The sequence below is a fragment of the Pseudopipra pipra genome, chromosome 17, assembly GCF_036250125.1.
Source record: "Pseudopipra pipra isolate bDixPip1 chromosome 17, bDixPip1.hap1, whole genome shotgun sequence".
NCBI classification, from domain to species: Eukaryota; Metazoa; Chordata; class Aves; order Passeriformes; family Pipridae; genus Pseudopipra; species Pseudopipra pipra.
The window spans coordinates 9,924,260-9,943,886 of NC_087565.1; the positions used below are offsets into that span (position 1 = coordinate 9,924,260).

The following is a 19,627-nucleotide window of genomic DNA, read 5'->3' on the forward strand; positions in this document are numbered from 1 at the left end:
AGACTGTTCCAGCTTGTCTGGGGAGGGCAGAAGGGCTTTTGGCACTTCCCAAGAGCCGGGATGCACATTCCTGCTACTCCTGGGCTCCTTGGTAGGTCGCAGTGTACACAAACACTGCACTCTATGGAAGTTGGACAGGGCTTTGGTCTTCAGCAGCGATTTCCAAGTTGCTGAGATCCAAATGTAACTAAGATGAGTCAGATGGTTATTTCCAGGCTAAAACTTATCCTTCCTCGTCCTGAAAAAGCCTTGGGAACCACTGATCTGGGGGATGTCAGCTACCAAACTCTCTATTAACACAATGAAGTCTGAGAAATGTAGGTTAATCTGGAATTTTGATGACCTAGGATGCTTTGGAAGTGAAATTTGGGGATTGAATAGGAATAACCAGTGTCCAGGGCAATGCTTACGTGCATCTTCTCTTGTCTATTGTAGACATGTTTTTTGATGATTGCTATTTACTCTTAAGATCTGAGGTTAAAGATGTGTCTTTGTGATAAATCCAATTATGAACTCATCAAAAATTAGAGTATTTTGGGAAAAGAATTAATCATACAGCCATATGAAAGAAATTATAGCTTCTGTGAAAATAATCTGAATATATATTCTTAATTGGCAGTATCTTAGCCCAGATGTTGTTAAATGCTTGAAAGGAATGATGAGTCATAAGGTTGTTCTAAATAGATTTCAAAAAAAGCCTCTCAAATTGCACAAGAAAGTTACAAACATTAAATTATCTGTAGTCTTTAACAAGAGCAAAATCTCTGCCTCGTGACTGAAGGGTTCAGCTGAGCTAGAGAAGTTGCTCCCCACTTCTGCAGAATGTATGAAAAGTTTAATGCTGGTGTTTTCTCACCGAATATTTAAGCATTTTCTTCATGTGACGAGAGCCTTTGTGCAGCTCTCACTGTGGCCAAGAGCTGTTGGGTTTGGGGCTTTCTGAAGCTTGCACAGCAGTAAAACAGTGCCAGGTCAGGTCACAGACAGCCCAGCCCTGCCTGTGTGTGAGTGCAAGGCCAGCTGAACATATAGGATATCATTTCCTGATTTTTGGCTCAGCAGCCAACGATGTTCAGTAAAGACACAAGTACTCAGGGTCTCTTTGTCAGAGAAAGTTAAAATCCAGCCAAGGCAGCTGTTAAATAGATGAGCAGGATCCCCTGGAGGCCTTTTCAGTTGGGGTGGATGAATCTGGAGGAGTTTGAGTGCAGGTCATGAACTCGCAGCTCACCAGACCCAAACTGCTGCCCACCTGGTCTGGTCATAGGGAAACTCCTGATATTTTCCAGCTGTAGGGAACCATTCTCACATCTTCACTTTCTTCAGCTCCTGCTGCTTGATAGCAAACAGTTGAAATGCCTTTGCAGGGATGGTGACCAGGATTCTCCAAAGCTTTTCTGACCATGCAGATGTCTGTTTTAGTAGGATGAGAGGAAAGTATGTGGAGAGATGGTGCTGTCCTGGTTTTCTGGAAAGAGAGAATAACTTGCCAAAGTCATGCTCCAAATTTATGACCAAGAGCAGTAAAGACCTTAGAAAGCCTTCATGATGTGCATGCCCATCTGGATCCCACCCCGCCTTTTCTTCCCTTGCCTTTTGTAATCAAACTCAGTCTGCAACACAGGGCCCTGCTCCTCAGATGTTCTGCAAAACATGCTTCCAAAAATCCTGGGCTGCAGCAGTCCCGGGATGACCCCCCTGCTCTGAAACGTGGCTTTGTGGTTGCCCCTCTTGTGTGCACAGGGCTCAGTACCTGCACATGGAGACAGGTTCTGTGGGCACACACGCGGTGCCAGGCCCAGCGTCACCCCTGTTCTGTGGGAGGCAGTGGGATTTTGTAAAAAAGGCTCATTTTTTTTTTTTTTTAAGGAATTCAGTGTTATTCAGTGGAATCCTCTCTGCAGGTGGAATTTTTTGGGCTCTAGGGCTGTAGTGTGCCTGCACTTGAAAATTTGGCCATTCACTTGGAAAGAGACATGGGCAAGTTTCAGCTCATTCATCCAAGCTGTCCTTTCTCAAGGACAAGGAGTAGGGCCAGCACAGCTGAACCGCTGCAGCCAACTCCTGGATGTTTCCAAATAAAATGCCTTGAGTAAGTTTATTTTTCCCTCTCAGACCTAAATTTAGCGCCCTGGAGAAGCTGCTTTGGCAGTCAGGGGATGGTAACGATGACAAGATCGATCTGTGGATAGTTCTGGGAAGATTTGGAAAGTCCTGGTAAAAAAGAGTTGGTTTCATTCATGTTTGCAATTTGTCCACAGCCCAAAGGTCTGCTCATGAGCTTCCAATGGTTGAAAGACAAGACATTGACAGCTGCTCTGTTTATGGAGGACAGCAGATGATCCTGACTGGACAGAATTTCACAGCAGAGTCCAAGGTGGTGTTCACAGAAAAAACATCAGGTAAGGCAGTTTTTTTCTAACTTTCCCTAATGGGATAAGGCAAATCTGTAATGCCAAGTCTCGTTGTAAGATTTGTGCTGATGATTAACCCTACTCAAGTGAGTAATCTCATTCAAGTTCATGTAAGTAAAACCATGTGAGTAAAATTAGACTTGGGAGCAAATATTTGTGTTATTGGTTCACAAGAATGCAGGCACTGGGAATCAGCTGGAACAAGAAATGTTCCAAAGAAATGAGGTGACCATTACATGTTCCTCTGTGCTTGTTCAATCTCATGCTTAGTGAACGCTACTGTAGAAATCATAATTGAAATGAACATTTTTTATTGATGTGAACTACAGGCAGAGATTGTGTTTTCTTCCCTTTAGAAGTCTGTGGAGAAAAAATAATGTATATCATATTATATGTAACATACATAATATATATTATATGTAATATACATAATATACATTATATGTAATATACACAATATATATTATGTATAATGTACATAATATATTATGTGTAATGTACATAATTTTTATATCAAAGTCAAATTGTTTTTATATACACAGTGAAATACAAGAATACTTCACTTCATCTTCTATATTTTTTATTGTAAACTTTGTGCTGTTAAGAAAAGTTGTTGCTCCTAAGTTTTCTGTTGGTAAGCTGAGGCAGAGGCAGCTTAATCCAGTGACTTGCAGGGGTTTAAGAAATTGCATTGCCCAAGAGAACTACATGTGCATGATCTATGGGGTAATGCCTTTGGCAAAAAGTAGGAATTGAGCCAAAAATGAATGTATATGGGCATCAGTTGGTGACCTGGGAGGGGAAAAAAGGATTCTGTGGGTCCCAGCTCCTTCTCACACCACCAGCAAGCCAGGCTATTTTACAGCAGGTATGAAAGGATCTGCAGAAATGTGAAGGTTCAGATGAGCCTGTGCAGTCAGAGGAATTTTTTTGGCATACTGTGTTTCCTTTCAAGCCCATGTATTAATTCCTTCCCACTGTGCTGCCACTGTTCCATGGATGTCAGCGAATTGTGAAGGGGCATGGGAACATGCTTGGCAGCCCACAACAGTACCTGTCCCAAGAATGTTTTGCAGTAACTAAAGGAGATGATACACTCAAAGAAGGGAGCTCTTAATGCCATTTCGAGGAAACATCCAAAACACCCTGCCCCTATTTCCATATAAGAGCAGAGAAGGCTCTGGCTGGAATAGATGTTAGAAAGTAAAAGGAACAACAACATTTTCCACACACTAAATCTGAATCTTTTCTTCGCTGCTGGGGAAACTGTGGGTTTTTTTCTTCTTTTTTTACCTCCTGTTAGGGGAGAGCCATGACTTATCCCAGCGGTTGTGCCCAGCCTGGAGCAGGGATTTGCTTGCTGGTGTTCCATATCCTGCCTGCCCCGCCACCCCTCAGTCTGCCGGCAGCCTCAGTCTGCTGGACTTTGTATAAATGATTGGCAGAAGGGGAATTTAGAGGATGGGAGGTCCAGAGTCAAATCCTTGGTGTGAATCAGAAGTCTGTGTGGTGTGCAGTGGGTTATCTGGGGGACTCTGCTCCGTGCTGAGCCAGTTCTTTGTGTGTCCGTGCACTGCTCCATAATGCAGCAACACCTCTTACAGAGATGCCCTAAAGTGCTTTTAAATGAAGATTCCTTTATTTAATAGGTATATCTTAAAGTGAGAAGGTTGAGAAGGTTAAGAAGCTGAGCTGGATGTGCAGGTCATGCAGGGCTGAGTGCACCATACTGAGAATTCAGCCAGTCTGATGAGTGTCCCAGCCTGCCTGAATGTTAGGATATTGTACACCTGAGACTTTCAACTTCCCTCATTATACACTGTATACAATTGTAAATATCACTAGGAGGGCATGCCTAGTTGCTGCTGTGTTGTGCTGCACAAGCACAGAACAAGGAGCCCAGTTGTGCAGCCCGATTTATCGATTCGAAGTCTCTGGGTGGAAGGAGGAGGTGGATCCTGCACTCACCTCAGGCAGCTCGCTGCAGACCCGTCTGCACCTTGCAGAAAGCGCTGATGAGCTGCTCAGAAGCAGAACAAGCCACAATAAACATCCCTGTGGGTGGAGAGCACATCGCTGGCGTGACCCTCTCATTGTCGCGGCTCTTCCCGAGCGCGGCGCTGCCCCGGGGAGCCTGTGCAAGAATCACACCTTTCTCGAGGCAGGAAGATGCAACAAGCTCGCAGGGGGGAGCTTGGTTTTCTTTGAGGTTCATTTTAGCAGCTCTCAAGCCTTGTCTGTGCTAGCAAGTGGTACTGGATTTGCCACTTTTGCCACCAGTTTTAGCTTTGCTGGCAACAACAAGGGTGAGAGCACCACTTTTGCCACCAGTTTTAGCTTTGCTGGCAACAACAAGGGTGAGAGCAGTGGTGTGGGTAACCACCTAATAGCTTCCATCAGGCTGGACTCCATAGAGCTCTTGGACTTGGCTTGTGAGTCCAGTGTTTAAGATGAGAGCAGCAAGACTGGTTTTTTCCCCAAAATCCTTTGTGCAAGTATCTCTGTGCAACAAGATGTTAACTGTTTCGTGGCCTCCAAAATCTGGGTGCATCTTGAATCTGGATCAGTGTCTGATGATGAGAAGCAGCAATCGGTCACCTTACAAAACTGAGGAAACTGCAGTTGGGGATCACAACTGTAAATTAGGTTTCATCCCTCAGGGGAACACTCAAAACCTATTTCCATTTCTTCTGGATCTTGTAGACAATTCTTCACTCACTACTTGCAACGCAGAGGGACGTAGAACTGCTCATAACTGTGACTGAAATACAACAAGGTTCTGAGAACAATAACGAGCAGCTTTTATTTCTCTGTTTCATAGAACTATAGAGACGTATATTTTTCCTAAGAAATACCGGGAAAATAAAAAAGACTATTCCCCAAATTGTGCCAGGATGTCCTTCTGAAAATAACTGCCTGGTGTCACGCGAACTGCAGGCTGTGGCACCGAGTTCACCAGAGGCAAGGCTGTGAAAGTCGCTCGTTTTGGGCTCGCGACAGGAAATGGCAGGAGGAAGTGAAGTGAAGGGGCTGGAGCTCAGTGCTGTGGGGGGACAGAGTGCTTGTGTTTGAAATGCTGATGCATAAATAGCGTTAATTTTCGTAATGATAAGGTTTTATCAACGTGCAAGCCGTAGACTGGTTTTTTTTAACTTTTTTAAGGTTCTCTCTTCCTGATGAGAGAGTGTAATCTGTAGCTGCTGTAAGCCAGGGCAGCTCATAAATGTGGTAAGTTCAGCACACAAAAGCAGAGTTTGGCTGAAGGAGTTTTAAGATCTGAACTCAGAGACACATTACTGAGCCCAACTAAATAAAAATAGGTCAGGAGAAGCAACTAGATTGGATTGTACGGGTAGCAATTTTTGAAGTGCATATATTCCTTTAGTTTTGATCTGAAAGAGAGAACTTGAAAAGCAGTCCTAGAGCTATCAAGGATTTGGAATATGTTGAAGGTCAGGAGTGTCAGTGTTTGGTTGGGGCCCAGACCTTACAGTGCAGTTAAAAAAAGAAAACATTTGGAATTCCCCCTTTTATTTATTTTAATTGTCATGTAATAATTTGCAAGTCAGATGTTGGTTGCATTGTGTTTACTCCCATTTGTGTACTGGTTACTGCTGCTCTGCTGTCAGTGATAGGGGAGTTTCATGTTTCTCTGGGAGAGAAGTGCAAATGGACTGTGATTTCCCCTGCCAAACTCTTCTGGTGGCCACATGGACATCGTGAATCATCGCTAGGACAATGTGGGTGGTGGAGGAACAACCCAAACAGAGCGTCCATCCTTGGAGGGGATCCATCATAAATCTTTCGGTCCATCCACGCAGTGCAGGGAGAGGAGGTGGTGCTCTCTGTGCCCTTTGAACTGATGCAGCTGCCAAGGCCCCTGAAGAATGGATGTTCAAAGTCCCTGTGACAAAATAAATCTTTCCAGCTCTAGACTCAAGCAGTGGTGCTTGAATGTCTGCTGGTTTCAGGAGAGCTCACCACAGGGCAGGATCAGGACCATGATGTTCAGTGTGTCAGTGGTGAGTTGAGGTTTCATTTGCACAGAATGCACCTGCTTCCATACCCTAGAAACAAACCATGGAGCATGTGCCAGTGGATTCCAACATCCAGGAGTCTGTCAGGGCAATTCACTGGAGAAAACTGTGGTGGGATGGCATCATGGCATGTATAATGTGAATAGAAGGTGGCTTGTGTGTTGTTTTTGATGGTGATGAGGAGCCAGGGCTGATGGTCATGTCATTTGTGGGAGAGGTGAAAGGAAATTCTAGCAATGTCTACAGCAACATTCCCTTTTCTGTTGTGTCCAGTCTGAAATTCCTCACCATGCCCCAACCAGGGAACTAAATCCCTGTTTGTAGTCTGACAGTTACATGAATGATCCAAAAACTCCAGGAGAATGCAGAAAACAGCAAAATATTTTCAACATTTAAGCCTGTGAACTTAATAATGCAGAATTAATGGTGCAATTTTCTCAGGCAAATTGAAGATTAAAAAAGAAAACTTTTTAAAAAAAAGTTTTATTTTCCCCAAGTCCACCCAAAAGAGGGTTTACTGTTTGACCAAATAAACAACTTTAAATATTGAATGCAAGCACCAATTTCTAAATTAATGAACTTTAAGGAGAACTAAGAGGAGCAGGACATATGTTAGAACAAGGTTAATAATGCAGTGATAGATGCAATCCACTGCTGAGCATGCATTAAATGTAGGTTTGAAAGGCATCTTATCCTGAGATAAAAATCTAGCATCTGGGGAAAAAAACCCAAGCTTCTGGTTGATTTTTTTAATGGGAAAGGCTAGGGGAAAAAGCACAAATATTTGGTAATAGTTACAGAGTTAGCAAAAGTGAGTGTGGTACTGTAATCTTAAATGGTTCAGTTTGTTTGCAATACGTGAGGGTCTGTAGAAAGTATATTAAATAAATTTGCTACCTTGCTATTTTCCTGACAGTTTTGAAAGAGCACAATCCCTGTTCCACTCAGCCTGTGGCTGGAGTCCAGCATGTAAAGCTGGATGCATATCCCATCCACCCTAAACCTGCAGAGTGATGGGACGGACTGGGGGAATAAATTACAGATGTCTCTGTCAGGAGTTCCACCTGATTTTTGCATTAGCCAGAGGTGTCACTGTCCAGGTTCATCTCCCTCCTCAGTGCACTGAAGTAAGGCAGCAGCAAAGTGACTCGAGGCTTGGGAGTTCTCTCTGCAAAAAGGTGTCAGAAGTGGGGAGGATCAGGGAGGTTTTGTTCTCTTTGAGTTTCTTTTCTGTTCCTTCTGTGCAGAAGAAGGAGGTGTCTCAGCAAATCCCACTGTTTGTGAACACTGAAGAGCAACAAGTGTTAATCAGGATTAGCCTGGGTTTGCTGTGCAAATTAGAAAGTTTCAGGGTAAACAGGGTACCTTCTGCTTTTCCTTGCTGTTATAGCTGCTAAAACCCAACAAACCTTTCTACCCAAAGGTTTTCCTCCTGGCTGAAATGTGCTGCCTGCCCCAGGTGTTCTTGTAATCCCACGGGACAATCGCCAGTCATCTAACTGGGGATCCCAGAAAAACACTGCAAAACAGGAAAAAATCTAAGGATCACACACACAAAAATGCAAGAGAGTGTGGCTGCAGAAATGGAGTTGCCATAGCTGTGAGAGACTCAGCGAGACAGGGTGGAATCCAGTGTTTTGGAAGGTTTCCCCGTATGACACAAGATTTTGGAATTTTACAGCTGGTAAATCCTTATTAACACAGGCAGCCACTACTGGCCTGGATTCCCTGGCTCACTGTTTACTATGGGGGCGCCTGATGGAAGATTGCCTGGTCCTGATTATTCAGCTTAATTGTTTAGGAAGAATATTAAAAAATAATAATAATTCTCGGTATAAACAAAGGGCAGAGAGACAAGCTCCCATCACCTGTTGACAGAAAATTGATCATGAAGAAAGCTGGCATGGGGAGTGGAATTCCCTGTTCTCCCACTTAGTCATCGCATCCTGGTGTGACTCATTTTATTACATGGAGGTTCCCAGTGGTTTTATTTTGAGAGAAGCTTTTGTTTAATAATTTATACACACACACACACAAACACACACTTATAATCTTAAAAAAACAACAAATCTATTCTGATGAATTGGCATAAGGAATCATTTGGAAGAGCTCTGGAATGAAACACTGTTCCTGCTGCTTCACAGTTCAACTACTGTATTTATGTTTTATTTTAATGTCAAATGAATTCCTCAACAATAGATGGGGAGAAATCTCCTCTAGACTTGTTCTCACTGTGCAAAATGTCAGATTTGGGGCTGGGCTGGATGGTGGATGACTAATCCATTGCCCTTTTACCTCCTGGACCTTGACTTGTATCTTTGGCCTTGGTGACTCAAACTTATGTCCTCAGTGAAGGCACTGGGCTCTGCTAATAATGAACAGAGCTCCATTAGCTGCAGTGGGCAGTCTTGCTTCAGAAAGAAAAAGAACTACATAAAAATGAAGCTCAGAAAAAAGATCAGTTGTTCTACTTTTCCTGAGTTTTAAATACATTCGTGCCATGTTTGCTGTAAAGTTTGAAAATTATTCTGAAGTAAGAGCTTAGAAGGAGACAACTGCTTAGAACCAGATGCTGAGCAACCTTGCACTGACATGGAGCAGGATAACTTTCCAGCTGAAATCAGATTTTGTCCCTGAAAAGGGCAGCAGAGAGGTTGAGTGAGCGTTCCGTGCCCTTAAGGTTTCCACATCCCAGAGTGGTGTCTTTTCTGCTGGAAAGCATTCGTTGCTCTTTCTTTTGTTTTTGGGGTGGCTCTGAAAAACCTTGTCTGTTTTCCAGAGATGTCTGTCATCTACTGATAAAAGCTGACAGAGATAATTGTTGTGCTTTTTTGGAAGACCTTCCAAGAAACACAGTGAATAGGGAACTCTGTAGGAATGTGTAGTTGCAGCAGCTGTCCCAGCAGTTACCAGGCTCAGTTTCCTTGGGGAACTAGCATGGTTTGCTGCCTGGGAGAAAGGCAACAGGTAGTTCATTAAGTAATTTGTGTAATGCTTGACTGAAAATCAATGTACGTTTTCAGGCATAAAATCATATGCAGGCATAGAATCCCATACAGAATCAGCACAATAGTATATTTAGTCTTCAGCTGGAGAGAACTGCAGAGAAAATTTCCTGAACCTCTCAGTCCATCAGTCATGCTTGTTCAAATAAAGCAGTAAGTTTGTTTCTCTGCGAGTTGCTGACCCCAAAGTCATGAGTAAGGGGTCGTGAATAATGTGTAAAGGCTGTAACTGGTTCAGAAAACCTTTAATTAGCTAATTAAAAAAGGGCCTATAAGGGGCTGCAGAGAATCACCCAAAATGTTCCTAATGCAGGCTGACATTTTGATTTTCCCCGGTTTGAAGCAAGACTTTTGGTATGATCACAGTTTGAGTTAGAAAGGGTAGAATTACTTTCTTCCAACAACTCATTCATTCCTCCAAAGAGTGCTGACACAATCAGATCTCTCATCAGGGTTTAATGCTAAGTCTCATAGCCCTGAAGCAGCACAAAAATCTCTATTTCCTGAACATTTCACTGACCTGTGGTGTTAAAGACTTGCCAACTAAGACAAACCATTAAATGAGCAGGGAACCACAACAGTAAAAATACTGCATGAGGCAGGCATGGCTGGTAAGACCTCAGAGTCTACATCCAGAAATATTTTATCGCCTTTAATGGAACTACTGCTCTTTCCAGAGGCACAGATTGAATTCTCCATAGCGGAGTCAGAATTTGAAAGATGCCACACACGTGGACATGACACCAAATTCCTGTGTGATCCAAGCATGTCCCAGGACATCCCTGCAGTGCCCTGGCTGGTGCTGGGGCAGCCCAGCACTGATTGTGGCTTGCTGAGCACACCCTCTCTGTATTTCTGTGCTTGTGCTCTTACAGCGTTTCAGCAGAAATGGTGCTGTTGCTCTTTTGCAGTTTTCTTCCCTGTCCATTGTTGAAGCAGGTCTAATTATAGCAATAGAGAGCTATCTGTACTTGTAGACTTTAGATTAAATTATTAGTCAGGCTGGGGTTTAATCTTCTCGGTTTCCAAGCAGGAGGGAACCAGTCATTTGTCCTGTTTGTGGCATGACAGAATTACGGGGTAATTGAGGCCAGAAGGGACCTCGGGAGGTCGTTGAGCACAACCTCCTGCTCAAAGCTGAATTCATCTGTGGTTCTGAGGCACCACCTGAGTTGTGACACTGGCACTGGAGAGAAGAGCCCACCACAGTTCACCCAGGTTGTGACATATGTTTTGGACTGGGGGCTGTGCTCTGCCATCACATCAGCATTATGACTTTTACAATAAGAATCTCGTTTTTGCAGATAACTTTCTTCAAACATCCACTTTAATTTCCTCCTAAGAGTATTCTGATTTCTGCTCATTCTGAAGATGATCTGTTGACAGTTTGGAGCAAGTTTTCTCTGTTCAAAATTTTCTCAGGTGATCCTTAGCCTTCTCAGTTTATTCCTCCTACTCTCTATTAATTCCCTGAGTGTGCATAATCAAAAGTTTTCTTTTCATTACCAGCAAAAAGAATGGGTTAAAGTAGGGAGAGATTTTTGAATGCAGTTGTATTTTTCATTTTATTCACAGCCTCCCTCATCCTTCTGCCAAAAGCTCACCATAATGTGTGTATCCAGAGTGGTTAAAGGAAAAGCAAATATTGATTGTCTCGAGCTAAAGTGAAGCAGTGAGACAGATGGAGCCACATCATCATATTTAAGCATAAAGGTCAGGGAGTGAACTGCAGAGTGGTTAAATTCAACAGGGCTTCAGTGCTCAAAGAACAGGGATTGTTGCTGCTGACAGATTTGTTAGAAACCTGTTTAGCTGCCATCAGTATGAATATATATCCAAACAGAAGCATCTATCATTGTTAGAATGATAGCCCCAAATACATTTATTTCTTGTTTGGTTAGACTTATTCTCATTCTTACTCTTGATCCTCACGGGCTTTGGACTCAGGCTAAACATCATTTGATTTGTATGGTTGGCTTCATTAGCTTTTAGTGCAATTTCAGTGGCTCAGTTACTAAATCAAATCCACTGTGTTGTGGTTGCATGTGCTTCACAGGCCTCTGGAATATGGCAGATGACTTGGAGCCCCCTTTCTACTTTAGTTTATGCATTTTGGACCAACAAATCCTTTTGATTTCTACCTTCTTTGTGAAGTTAGTACTGTTGTATCTGCACAGACTGTTTGAATTTACCAGTACAGAAACAAAGATGAAAACATTCTGCCTGGAGGAAAACCAGTGTAAAATATTCCTTCTTGGCTGTCCTTCTTGTCAGGACATCTTCATATTGCTTTGCTGAGGCAGTTCTGATGTGTGTCTCTATCAGAGCTCATATTTTATGACATATGTGTTTCCTTTTCCCTCCTCTTTTCCTCAGAGGACTATAAAAACTTATACTTTGGGTTTCTTTTCCTGGAGCCTGGGGAGGTTCCTTAACACACACTGTGGTGGTTTCTTTTTGCAAAGGTCACCTAGAAGAGGAATCCCCCCACTGAGTATTTACTGCTTTGTCATCTGAACAAGTATTTGCTGGATTAAACCCTCGGTATTTTGGCTTCTCCCTTCCCTGACATGTTTGCTGCCTCAACAGCAGTAAGATGCATTAATAGGGGCATAGACTGAACGTGCAACAGCCCAGAGCAGTGACCAAAGTGAATGCTTATGTTAAATTACATTAAATAGTGGAGTATTTTCCATCCCTTTGCACAGAAGTCCCTTGGGATGTGGAGTGAGAGCCTCACTGGCTCCAGTGACACAGCTTAGGCCATCCCAGCTCCAGGGCCACTCATCCACATATTAGTGTAGAAAACACAACTGACTCACTGGGGGAGAACTTGAAACACTTTAAAAAAAGAAAAAAGTCCAAGTTTCTTAGTGTCTCCTCCTGCAGCAGGATGCTCTGGCAGTAGCTGGGTGAGGAGCTGGAAGCCTGGGATCTCTCTCCCCCTCTCCTCCTCACAGGCAACTGATGGATGAAACCAAACTTCCAGCTATTCCTCAGTTGCCTCCACTTCCCCAGAGGGAAGGATTGGGATGAGGAGGCCCAATCAGCACTGGGGCTGATTGGGACAATCACACTCCTGCCCCACCACAATCCAGGTGCCCATCCCAAGGGAGGAAGGGACACGCTGTGGGTGATGCCCTCAAGGAAAACCCATCTATCCCCAGTGTGTGCTCAGGGACCAGAACACAGCAGAGGTGTCTCAGGTGTGGGGTGATGGGACAGGTGAGGTTCTGGCACGCTGGGAAGGACCCCCAGGCTGAGAGGACACAGAGCTGGAGCAGGCAGGGTCCCCCCAAGAGCTGTGTCCTGGCCATGGAGCAGCCACTGAGCCCATCTTGGGTTGAGGCCGCCTGGAGAGCCCGGCACATCTGTCAGCTCATTGTCTGGGCCCAGCACAGAACAAAGGGAAAAACAACAGAAAAAATGCAAAATGCATTTAAAAATACTCTTTCATTTCCCTTTTCGCCAGAAGCAGAAGTACTTAAATAACAGAGGACAAAAGCAGCTCTTGCAGAACTTCCAAGAATTGGGAAAAATAAAAAGTCCTGTGAGAAGGACTGTTTTCAGGAGACTTCCACCCTTATCCTGCCCAGCCTGGGCAGGCAGCCTGGGGAACCCCCAAAGAAACATGCCTGGAGTTGCCTCCCCCCTAAAGCAAACACAGCCTCAGGCTGCAGTATTCCCAGTCACGTCGGGGCCTTTGGAGACGTGTCCCCTGGTCATTCTAAAATCAAACTTTCAGAAAGGTATGAGGCAATTTTTATTTTCTTTTTCCCCCCAACAGTATTTTTCTTCTGCAAATTGCTTGCCTAAAAGGCTCGACGGAATATAAAAATCAAAGGGGTAAAGATTAAAATCTAAAAAAAATAAAGCGAGAAGGAAAGCATTGCTAAAAAATGTTTCTGGGGAGACAGCAGATTTAAGGAATATTTGTAGCCAGATGAAGCACCCATTCATACACCTTTATTTATGAATGTCCTGTTACTACTGATGTACTCTTACAGCACAGGGGTTACTTTGGTGGGGTTCAATACAAGGGGATCAAATTTTATTTTCTTCTGTAATACGGTTTTGTGGAGCTCAGAATGGAGAAGAGCTGCATGGATGTGATTAAGAGCGGAAAGAGTTCCAGTGGTTCGGAGGCAGAGGCTGTCACACATGCAATGAAGTGCTTTTACCCTGAGCACAGTGAATATTTGGTGCTTTTTAGGACTGTCGCTGGCATTGCATGGGAAACCATGTGGTCTTGGCTTAAAATGGCAGAAAATGACCATTAACAAGTTATCTGACCTTCTGATGCCCTCCATCAGTCAGGATGGCTGAACTCAAGTCTGGTAAAAAACAGATGTTGCACCTGTGCTAAATATTTCATTCCTCAGTTTGGCTAATTTCTACATAAACATTTAATTTTAATATGTACCTAGGCTTTTTCCTGGCAAGAGAAGTGTTTGATGATGTGTTTAAATTAAATGCTGTTGCTTTTGGTTAGGACTGGGAAGGTGCTTGGAATTAAGTCCATTTTGAGAGCTTTGCTAAGTTGATGCCCTTAATTTGTATTCTTTTTTTTAAGTCAAGTTCTGTGATTTTAAAAGAAAAAATTACGGTGAGGTTAACATTGTGATATTCTTCTAGATGGGCAGCAGATCTGGGAAATGGAGGCAACAGTGGACAAAGATAAGAGCCAGCCTGTAAGTATGCAAAGCACTGGATGTCCTCTCCTCGAGCTTCTCAGAGAGCAAGTTGTATTCGAGGGGTAGTTTTGAAAGAGCGTCTCAAAAGCAAAAAGAGCAGCAATCTTGCTGCTGGGATGAACAAATGTCAAATGCTCCAGCAGTAGATGTGTTGCAAAAAGAGGCGATTCATTTAGCGGCAACCCACAGCAAATTGAATAACTGCGGGATTTTGTGTTCTTGCAGAAGACTCTATTGTACCAGCCCAGCCCTCTGCAGGATGCTGGCTGTCCTGGCTTCCTTTGCCTGCGTGGAAGCCTTGGGTGCTGTGCTCTTTGCAGGACAGGATTTGTCCTACAGTGTTTCGAATGAACACTGATCTTTCAAGGGAATGAGCCTCTTTGTTCACTTTGCTTAATGGGACCTTCCTGTAGTCAGTGCATTTAGGAGCTGCACTGACACTGCCAAGGGCCATGCCTGCCCCGGCACAGGAAGGGAACGGGAGACTTGCTCCTAATTTCCGTGGAAGTGGGATCCGGATATGTATAAGTGAAAAGCCTATAGAATGATTAAGTTCATTCTGACAAAAAGAGGGAATTCTGTAGTGCACACTTGTTTGTCAAGCCTGGCGTGATTAACAGTGCTGCTGCTTTTATCACCATTTTGTGTGTTTTATTTGTAGCTGAGGCTTCTCTTTCCAAGTTCAGGACAACATCAAGTGCAAGAGAGGATTCAGTACATAGAAACCAGCTTGCCAGTACCAAAAAATCTTTATCTTGCACCATCTGCCCTTTTTTCCTTTCTTATTCTCATGCCCTTTATAGTGATGAAGGGGAAGATTTCTCTTCCTTTGTGCCTGGACGTGTAGCACGGGGAGATGCACACAGACATCTCCAGTCAGCCTCAGTTAGTAATTCTTTGTTGTCACCCTCTGTTGTTTCAGAGCATGCTTTTTGTAGAAATACCTGAGTACCGTAACAAGCACATCCGCACAGCCGTGAAGGTGAACTTCTATGTCATCAATGGGAAGAGAAAAAGAAGCCAACCCCAGCATTTTACCTACCAGCCAGGTAATTCTCAAGCCAGTTGTTGCCTCGCTCTCATGAGCAAGATTTGATTTTCTGCCATGCTGTTTTCTTGCTGTTATTTGAGGATCTAAATGTCACTGATTTAATTCAGCTAAGTGCTCAACAACTGTTTGGTTTGAAGGATGCGTGTGATTTATGATCAGGAATTGCCATGAATTTGAGGTGACAGTTATCTTGGCAATGGGCTGATGTTGCCCCATTCACTTGAGGGAAGTTTGCCAAAGCCTCAGTGGGAACAGACTTGGTCTGTGGCATGGTGTGACCCCTATGAAAACCATGAGTGTTGCCTTCCCAGCTGACGTGTCCAGCAGTAAGATAACATCAGATCTGGGAAACAAGGCCTTGGTATGGAGGAAGGCAAGCAATATATATTCTTCAGGACAAGGCTGGTGGAGAAAAATATGAATGCTTTTCTGATGTTCTTCCTCTTGGGAATTGGTCAGCCATGTCACAATAAATGCAATAGGATTACTAATGAGATTCCCAGAATTTCTCAGCTTTGGCTGAGAGAAAAATATTGTGAGAAAATCAGAGTATTGTGTTTGTGGAAACCAGAAAGCATAAAATAACAGTACCAGCTTCAAATGATATCTTAATTTGACTTGTCTCTAAGGACAGGCAAACATTCATTCTGATTCTTATTTTGGTCTCCTCCAGCCTGAAAATCTCTGGTCCTCTCCCTGAATTTATGAACCAGTGTGAAGGTTTTGTGCAGTTGCTAAACTGTTCTGCTTTGGAATAGTATTGAGAAGTACACTTCTATCTCAATACAATCCTTAAAATAGACTACTTAGGGGAAGGAATCCTTACACTTCCGAAAAACAATCCTTTGGCATGACCGTTATATGGTTTCCATTGTATGGTGTTTCTGTAGTGAGTTTTGGGGAAGATTCGACAAAAAAATCATTAGAAATGTGAGAATTTGCCTGTAGAGGACCATCATTTATCCTGCCAAGATTCACACAACTCTCGCTAAATCCTGATCTTTTAGATGATGATGTCAGAAAGATATTCAGTTCTCAGCACTGAGGAAACCACATGAAGCAAAGGAGCTAAAACAACAGCTCTAAAATAGTTCAACTCTGCCTTTGGTGTCTAGCTAAAAGTTTGACAGAAAAATGAGGAGTTGCATATGTCACAGGATTTCTATTTATTCAGTCTTCCTTTGAGATGGAAGGACTACATGAAACACCTATGTATGGCTTCTTATTTTGCATGTGTTCCAGAATGGCCCTTAAGTGAATGAAAATATGAGCTGAAGTATTGAATTTTCCAATTTTAGAAATTTGTGGTTAATTAGTACTTTAAAGATTTTCAAGAACCTCTTAGTACAGAGTGTTTTCAAGAGAGACTCTGCCATGATTGCATATACGTGATGCATTAAACTCGGTGCCTGCGAGATACGGGTTCACACATGCAAATCTTGTAAATGGCTTTAATCTCTAATTACTTCAAGGAAAAACCTCTCTGTTTCTCACCAGCTCGTTACGAATAACGTCCTTTGCATGCTTTATTCTAGTACCATCAATCAAAACAGAGCCCATTGATGACTATGATCCAGCCATAATCTGCAATACAGTACACAGTGGTCTGGGAACAGTAACACAGCCTTACTATTCACAGCACACAATGGTCACCGAGTCCCCTTCCTGCCTTGTGCCCACTATGGCCCCTTGCCAGCAGCTGCGCTCAGGCCTTTCCTCTCCTGATTCTCGATACCACCAGCAGAACCCGGCCGCTGTGATCTACCAAAGGAGCAAGAGCCTGAGCCCCAGCCAGCTGGGCTACCAGCAGTCCAACCTGATGGCTGCACCAGTTGCCATTTCAGATGCCCACAGGTCAGTGCTGGTGCACACAGGTTCCCCAGGCCAAACTCCGGCGGTGCTCCACCACTCTCCAGGCAACCAGCAGTCATCTCCTGTGATTCACTATTCTCCAACCAACCAGCAGCTGAGGTGTGGAAGTCACCAAGAGTTTCAGCACATCATGTGCTGTGAAAATTTTACATCCAGTGTTGCAAGATCCAGCCAGCCCCAGGTCAGTCAAGCACAAAGGTTAAGCCCGAGCTCGTACCCGACGGTGATTCAGCAGCAGGCAGCCTCGGGCCAGCGAGCAGCAAAAAATGGACCACCAGGGAGTGACCAGAAAGAGGTGCTACCAGCGGGAGTCACCATCAAACAGGAACAGAACCTGGACCAGGCCTACCTGGATGATGGTAAGTGCCTCACTTCTCTCTTATGAGTTGGTTTGCTGGAGGGAGGGGGCAAGTTTAGAGCTTCTGAATCCCACCTGTTCCTCAGCGTGGCCTGCTTTTGGTGGGTGTGGATATTTGCTGTTTACTCATGGCATATTTGAATCCTGCATTTACATTCTATTATATTGGGTCTTTCATTAACTGCATTTTTGGTAGATGGTGATGCACTTTGGCAGCCAAGCAAAGAAGCAAGTGACCTGCAGAATCCCTCTGCTTCGTGCCATGGGCTGAGCTGTCAGGTTTAGCTGTTGCCATTTTGTTTCCATTTGCCAAAAGTTGGTTTGGAAAATGGTGACTCTGAAATGAAATGCACTTTAAAATTAATTTTTTATAATTATTCATATCAGGGCAAAGTCCACTTTGTAAAATGCCCTTGTACATTTTGTACCAAAAAAAAAAAGCCCATTGAGCAGTCTATCAAGGCCTGTAATGAATGGGATAGTGCTGCAGGCAAAACTATTGCAGATGTTCTAGATGAACAGTGGGACATTGATAAGCAAAACAACGCTGTTTCTTTTTTGTGAGCCAGCTGATTTAGCCCTTAGGAATGAATATAAGTTGGAGTAAAGCTTTCTTTGAACATACCCTGCTTATTGTTAGGTAGGCAGCTATTGGTGATCTGGTTGATTGGCTCTTTTATTAAAGCATGTTCCTTGCAGAAGGAAATCAATGCAAAATTAATAGTGAGGCTGGACACTGTAGTCATAAACCCAACATGGATTTTAGTGGGAGCAGAGTGAGGTTGCTGGATATATTGCTGCAAATACTGGATGTTCTTATGTAGGAAGTACATACCTGGTGGTCACAGATGGTAACTGCTGCTGCCCTCCCAGTCTGGGCAATCAGATCAGGCATGGCTTGATCTTGTAGATGTGCACCATGATGTGCTGTAAGCACACAGAAGTTTGGGATTTTTACTGCAGTTACTCACCTGGAGTTGTGAAATTGTGCCCATGAAGGTTTTACTTTCTGCAGTTTAGGTACTGAGTGTGCTCTGTGGCTCTGTCATGTACAGTCTTCATTGCTGGGCAGAGTAGAGTTTGGATGGTTTTCTCTGGTTTTCTCTTTGTGTTTGAAATGTGCTTGGTATAGCTTTGGTGCCACCACAGTAAAATCTGCAGTGTTTTTACTGGTCCCCTTGTCTGAAGAGTGTTGAATTGTATTTTAAGAGTGAATTTCATTTAGGAGATCCACCTCCTATTCAGGGAATTGGGCATGTAACAAAGCAAGATAGAATTTTTAACAGGAAAACTGAACACTGTTGTTTAAGGCACTTTTAATATGAGAAGTTGAGAGATTGTTCCACATTTCTAAAAATACTTGGTACAAATCTTGTAAAATAAATAAAAAATAAAGAATTCTGCAGTGAAAGCTAGCAAACTTCAGAGTCAAACCAAAGTCTTTTCCCCTTAAAAGAACTCCTCAAATGGACTGCAAAATTAATTTCACTGGGTTATGAATTGGGCCAGTGACATCTGACTGCAGCACAGCTCACAAGGGATGTACTCAACCTCTGTGCTAAGAGGAGACATTAGGCAGAACAGCAGCAAGTTAGTAGTGAAATTCCAGGCTTCTGCTTGGCTGACTGGAACATCTTGAATTGATTTCAAGAGATCAATTATGCCACCCAAGTCAGGCCAGGGGAGATTGGTCTCATGGCGTCTCTTTACTGACCTCAGTGAGTTCACATCAGCTGGAAGTGTGACTTGGAGAATTGGGATTTACTTTAGGACTTTGCAAAGCATTTTATTCTGAAATGTTCAGGACTTGAATTGAAAAGCCACTTTGTTTGCTGCTGAGGAAAAGTGACTCAGAATATAACAAAAGCTATGTTTTTCCTGACTAGAAAGTTTGGGTTTGTGCTTTATAGTATTAAAAGAAAGCAAACCCAAAGGATTATGGAGGCTTTACCCTCAAATCCCTTTTATCCAGACGGCTCTTCTGAGATAAAGTGAGCTGTTAGGTCTTGCTGGGGTTTTCACGGATGGATACTGAGATGAAGGTTACCCAACCAGGCTTGGCATGAGCAGCTGTGGTGCTGCTGCTGCTGCACAGGCTCTTGGGCAATCAGTGTCTCGGTGTCTCTCGCTTCCCTTCACTCCTCTTCCCTTCCCCCATCTTCCCCCTCCCTCTTCTTTATTCTTCTTTCTCCATGT

General features: G+C 43.5%; 1 protein-coding gene across 5 annotated transcripts in view; it reads left to right on the plus strand.

The window, feature by feature from the left end:
• NFATC2 (nuclear factor of activated T cells 2) overlaps positions 1 to 19,627 on the plus strand; it is a 90,467-nt gene that overhangs the window by 39,826 nt on the left and 31,014 nt on the right. For 4 of the 5 annotated variants that reach the window (XM_064674196.1, XM_064674195.1, XM_064674199.1 and 1 more), the window contains exons 6-9: positions 2,262 to 2,402; positions 14,092 to 14,147; positions 15,073 to 15,199; positions 16,737 to 17,432. In XM_064674196.1, the coding sequence (XP_064530266.1) occupies positions 2,262 to 2,402; positions 14,092 to 14,147; positions 15,073 to 15,199; positions 16,737 to 17,432 (1,020 nt within the window). Of the gene's footprint in view, positions 1 to 2,261; positions 2,403 to 14,091; positions 14,148 to 15,072; positions 15,200 to 16,736; positions 17,433 to 19,627 lie in introns of those variants that run through there. The other variant, XM_064674198.1, reaches the window with a different exon arrangement.